The 6,000-nt window shown below is 42.6% G+C and overlaps 1 protein-coding gene across 1 annotated transcript in view; it reads right to left on the bottom strand.

Moving 5' to 3' along the window:
* Positions 1–6,000, bottom strand: part of ascc3 (activating signal cointegrator 1 complex subunit 3) — a 155,950-nt gene that overhangs the window by 125,123 nt on the left and 24,827 nt on the right. The window contains 1 exon segment of the mRNA XM_085176471.1: positions 1–155. This exon segment is cut by the window's left edge and continues 47 nt beyond it. Within this exon segment, the coding sequence (XP_085032597.1) occupies positions 1–155 (155 nt within the window).

The following is a 6,000-nucleotide window of genomic DNA, read 5'->3' as shown; positions in this document are numbered from 1 at the left end:
GGAGTCGACCTCATCGCCTCCTTTGAATCTCTTCCTCTCCTTCTTCTCCTCCCTTCGATACATCTTCAGCATTTGTTTCTCCTGCTCTGATTGGATGGTCACCTGGCACCCGTAGGTGGGCTTGGTCACTTCAGCGCCGACCTTGAGGCTGAGATCTGAAGGAAAAGCTCATCGTTAGTTCTCAGCAGCGCGCTGAAGTCAGACAGCGGTGCTTTATCAGTCTGTGGTGGCAGATCTGGCAGTGCGAGGGTTAACGTGGCCGCTGCAGCCTCCCTGCTTGAGACACAACAGCTCAATAAAAGCAGAATTGCTCCTGAAAGCAGATGAGATCTCATGATTGCACCGCGGCCGGCCTGATTGACTGAAGGATTTCTTTTTTATCTCACCTAGCGGCTCTACCTGCTGCACAGCCCCCCTCTTCCTGTCACTCTCACCCTCCCAGCTCCTCGTCATCCTCTATGCACCGTCCTTTATTGGCCCCCTCTCTGGGAGCTATTGTGCCTGGTTATACGTCTCTAACAGTGACTCCAGGTTTCGAGGACTCTCATTTCCCGAGCGATCACAGAGCTATAATTGTGCTGAGAGCGTCAGCGACACAGATCAGGCTGTTTCACACATTACAAACAGCTTATGGTCATTACCAGCTTTGGGGTTTGGTGCTGCTGTATGGTAGCTCTGACATGCCTGTCTGAGAGATTCATGGATGGAAAAGCTAAACACTAGAGGTGGGAATCACCATACAACGCACGATACGATATTATTGCAATTTTGTAAAATATTTTGCGATATTCAGATTCTGTACATAAAGGTAAACTTTATCAATATTCATTTTCTCTAATATCAAAGTCTCACACTCAGTCTTTCTCTCATTTCAGTTTGATTGTTGACAAACTGAACGGTTTGTATTACAGTCTAGTCCAACTTAACTGAATCAACCATCTGGTACAATTATAGCTATTCTGAACTATGCAGTTTATGAAAACTATGCAGCCCCTTCAGCAACTGAAGAATTTGAAAGTAAATGAAAACAAAATATAATTTTACATTAAATAAAAAAGTTTTAAACTTAATTAAAATAAAACATGTCTTAAATTAAAATAAGTAAACTGTCATGTTTATTAAACACATTTGGACAGTGAAGGAATGTCAGGATTCTTGCTCAGAAAAAGGATCAACATGCTCTGAAGTCAGAGCACAAAAACCTTTTTGTAACAAAATATCGATTTCTGCTGTCCCTGTATCCATACATTATTAGCAAACAAAATATCACCATGCTACACAGTATCCATTTTTCCCCACCTCTAGGGTACTGATTATATTAACTAGTGAGTCTGAGTCCGTGTGAGCGACACACAGCTCTGTATCCCTGGTCTTAGTAAAGATTTGTACTTATTAGAAGAGAAGAGACTAAGACACCACCCAGACCTAACAAATGGACATCAGATCATGAGTGGAAACTCATAAAAGACTTGCATGAGATTTGGCCTGTTTCATATAGTGAATCATACATGATTTACTCGTTTCTCATCACTTTCACATATTGTTTTAGTATCCAAAACATACACGTTTCATTATATAATTTTTCAAGGGATCTTATATCTGTTTTCACACACGACAGATACAAACGTTAGAAGATTTATAAATATCTGTTCCATACGGGCTGATGTGTGTTTGCCTGCAACATTTGTGCCAGTCACACATTCCTGCAGTCACAGAGTCATTCAATGGAAACGTGACTGCAGGAATGATTGGCCTCCGATCGCTCAGCAGACATTCATGTTGCTTACATGGAGAAAACAGCCCTGAATCAGCCGAGCTCGTGTCTGCTCGCTGTCACACGGTCGTCTGTGAGCTTCTGTTCTGGTTATGGCCCGAGGACGCCTGTGAAAGCTCGTCAGAGCAACACCAGCATCATCGCCTTCTTCTTAAGGTTGTCAGAGAGACAGCTTCCTACATCCTGTGGACACCTGCTGTACTACATCTGTACATTAGAGCTGCCACAAACGATTATTCTGATAGTCGACTAGTCACCGATTATTTTTGCGATTAGTCGACTAATCAGATCATCATCCATTGGATGTAAAACGTACAGCTTATTGCACCAGCAGCATCTGCTCTTATATAACTATCATTAGCTTACAGCTTTAAGTGTTTAAGGTGCTAACTAAAAATAAAGACAAGATGATAGTTTATTAAATTTTAATGAAATTTGCAGATTGTTTCAGTGAAGTTTAATAAACTCCTTGCTATCTAAAATATAACAGGACACTGGAGTAAATTCTCGAGCATCTCACACTTCTGATAATCAGCTGTCTGCTTGACGTTTATTCAGCTGTGTAAAAACTATAACTTTAATCTCAGCCAAACCGATTTACTCAGGAACAAATAAAATACCAAAAAAAGCCAAACAATAACATTTTAAGTTATCTAAGTGACTTATATATCATGTTTAACCTGAGTAGTGAAAGACGGCGGTGGGTTTGAAAACGATTAGCTGGGAGTTCGGTGTTCTCACGGCTCTAGTTAGCCTAGCCCCCGGCTAGCTATCGAGCTAGTGGGTAACAGACGTCTCCGAAAACGTCGGAGCGCTTTTGAAAATATGTGGTGTCTTGATAAACTGAGCAGATATTTGAGGTTTACACAGCTACATTCTCGCCTGAAAATATGTTAAACGTTTATTTTGTGACCCAGAAAGAATAATAAGAGTAATATTAAAACTAACTAGCTGCCGCCATTGTTGGAAACTGAGCTGGGCTGCGCTATGAATTCTGGGACACAGCTTCTTCTTCTTCGGGGTTTAACGGCAGCTGGCATCCTTGTACATGCAGTGCTGCCATCTTCTGTTTCAGTCCGTTATTACACTCTTAAATCCTACTACTTATTCCTGCGTCTTTTGTGATCTTACAAAGCTTCAAACGACGCGTTGAGGATTTTGATAGTCGACTAATTGTGGCAGCCCTACTGTACATACATGCTCAAAGGCATTTGTACACAAAGTGCAGGATGGCGGGCTACCTCTGGGTATGTACAGGTGCTTGGACCTTTCCTTGCCTCGATGATGTGTCCCCATCTCAGCAACCAATGTTGAGAACATAATGTCCTTACTCAGCTTCAGGTTTCTCAAACCCAGCACATTAACCAGAACGCGATGTTCCTATCAGCTGTTTCTAATAATGTATCCATGTTAAATGTTATCTGCTGTAATAACAAGTTACTTTGTAACATCCAACTAGGATGTGAACTTCTGCCATGTTCTTTCCTTCCGTTAAACAGCAGCCTTGTAAACGTTAGCGGCCCGGCAGGCAGTTCCTCCGTGTTCCTCCCGTGTTCCTCCGTGTACACGGAGACAGCAGGAACAGGCAGATGTTTGCACTGCCCACGGGAGCCTAGAATCAGCTCATCAAAGTGTGAGGGCATTAACATGTACCACACTGGGCACGACTGCCTCAAATATTTCTTTCCAAAATTGGTCAAACCCTTTCTGCATGTGTGGCCATCTCGTCTTTTAATGGCGCGTCCCACACGGCGCCGCTGACACGTGGAGCGGAGCCACCGAGAGAATCTGCTCTGATAAACATGCAAGTGCCAAACTGGAATTTAAAAAGCTAATCAGCAAGAGACAGGCATTCGCACTAAATCCCACTCTTCTTGATGGCATGCAAATAGTGGAAAATTTAATCAGCCTTTTTTAACCCCTCCTGATTTCACCCTCAGTTGTCAAGGCAACAGTAATCTCAAAAGCTGTCTGGCGAGTCCAATTTTCCGACGCTGATCGGGACTTCTCAGAAATTGGCTGACGTGTGAAACGGCGCATGGGTGTGACCAAAATCACAACTGAACGTTTCCACGCTAACAAGCTGCGCTGTTACTGTCCAAGTACAGTTTACAGCCCACCAGTGGGTTCCAGTAACACCAGCACTGTCCCAGCTGTGGGTTCACCACAGCTTTGCTTCTGAGCATGTGAGGTGACTGACAGATATTTTGCACACTTGCTGTCAGACTGTTACTGAACTAAAACAAACACGTCTCAGTGTGTGAGAGTCAGACTGAACATAGCTGTGTCCACTGGTTTATACATGTCTATATTAATGGTGCTTTCAGTGAAACCATCTGCTGAGCATGACCTCACCAGTGTAGTGAATGTGACAGCTGCAGGTGGCGTAGGCTCCTTTCACCATCGTCATGTAGGCTCCTCACAACCTCTGACACCTCGCTCCCATCTATGAATCATTTTCCAGGTTTCCACCATGATAATAACCTTGGTGCTGTCACATTGCTGTGACTGTACAGGCCAGAGTGGTGAAAGCTTTCCACACTCCTTCCTGACACGGCTGCTGCAGTTTGTGGTCAGAACGACCATGATAAGAAGATGTGTTCACACAGAGCTCTGACACTGAGAATAATCACTGTTTGGTCACATGTCCTCTAAGGAGAAAGCAGAAATGATGTTTGCCTCTGCTGACAAGAGTATTTCAGGGACGACCGGGCACATAGGATTTTTTTAATCACAAAAGTTTGAAGCCTAATCTTGAAAGTAGACACTATCTCTACTTTCAAGATTAGGCTTCAAACTTTCCTTTTTGCTAAAGCATATAGTTAGGGCTGGACCAGGTGACCCTGAATCCTCCCTTAGTTATGCTGCAATAGCTGCCGGGGGATTCCCATGATGCATTGGGTGTTTCTTCTTCACTCACTATGTATTAACAGACCTCTCTGCATTGAATCATATCTGTTATTAATCTCTGTCTCTCTTCCACAGCATGTCTTTATCCTGTCTTCCTTCTCTCACTCCAACCAATCACAGCAGATGGCCCCGCCCCTCCCTGAGCCTGGTTCTGTCGGAGGCCAAATAATTAGGGTTAGCTGAAGTAAGGAGATTTCGTAACCCAAATTCAAGCCAATATTCTTTTTTTTCTTATGTCCATATAACATATACTGGCATAGATTACTTCTTTCTGGACAAAAACTCCTCCTTTTAGTCACAGACTGTGATTACAAGGCCATGGTCATTTCAGATCATTCCTCTGTTGTTCGTTCAATGCGTATTCCCAATGCCTGCTCTAAGTATCCGCCATGGAGATTCAATCCAGTGTTGTCAGCAAACGAAGAGTTTCTTAATTATATGAGGTCTCAAATAGACAATCAGACCCCAGGAACGTCACCTTCAACTGTTTGGGAATCCCTAAAAGATATCTGCGAGGCCAAATAATTTATTTTTGTGCAAAACAAAAAAGAATAGAGCGCCTCTCTCAATTAGCTGATGAAGTTACTGAACTAGATGCTGTATATAGCCATTCTCCTGATCCTGTGTTATATAAATGGAGGTTACAATAAAACTGAAAACAATCTCATATCTACAAAACAGGCCGAGTATCTAATTTCAGAGTTTTGTAGTTTTGTAGCTACGCGTATGAACATGGAGTAAAAACATGCAAGCTGCTAGCTCATCAGCAGAGAACAGCTAATCAAGCTATCCTTGAGATCCGGAATGACCAGGGAGTAAGGTGCACGGATAACCAAGAGATAAATAACAGTTTTATAAAATACTATCAGACTTTATACAGCTGCCCCAGCTACAGATGACGCAGCACTGAACATTTCTTTGAGAAACTTGATATCCCTTCCTCAGGAGAAGATGTGACCACCAGTTTGGAGGAGCCTGTCTCTTATGTTGAAATTGAAATGGCCATACGGAGCATGCAGTCTGGAAAATCTCCTGGACCCGACAGGTATCCTTCAAGAGTGTTTTCAAAAAGTTTTCTAACCAATGGATTGCCTCCAACAAGGCATCAAGCATTTAGACTGTGGCTCATACCGTCCAACATCTTTGTTGAACACAGACACCAAGATCTTTGTCCTCAATCGTCTCAGACGGGCTTTATTAAACAATAAGTATTCATTTCTTAATATTAGACGTTTATTAAATATAATTTAAAGGCCTGTCAAAGGTAATGTTTTGGAAACGGTCATTTCGCTTGATGCAGAAAAAGCGTTTGATTG

Source organism: Neolamprologus multifasciatus, chromosome 11, assembly GCF_963576455.1.
Source record: "Neolamprologus multifasciatus chromosome 11, fNeoMul1.2, whole genome shotgun sequence".
Lineage (NCBI taxonomy): Eukaryota > Metazoa > Chordata > Actinopteri > Cichliformes > Cichlidae > Neolamprologus > Neolamprologus multifasciatus.
This window is presented reverse-complemented; position numbering and strand designations above follow the sequence as displayed.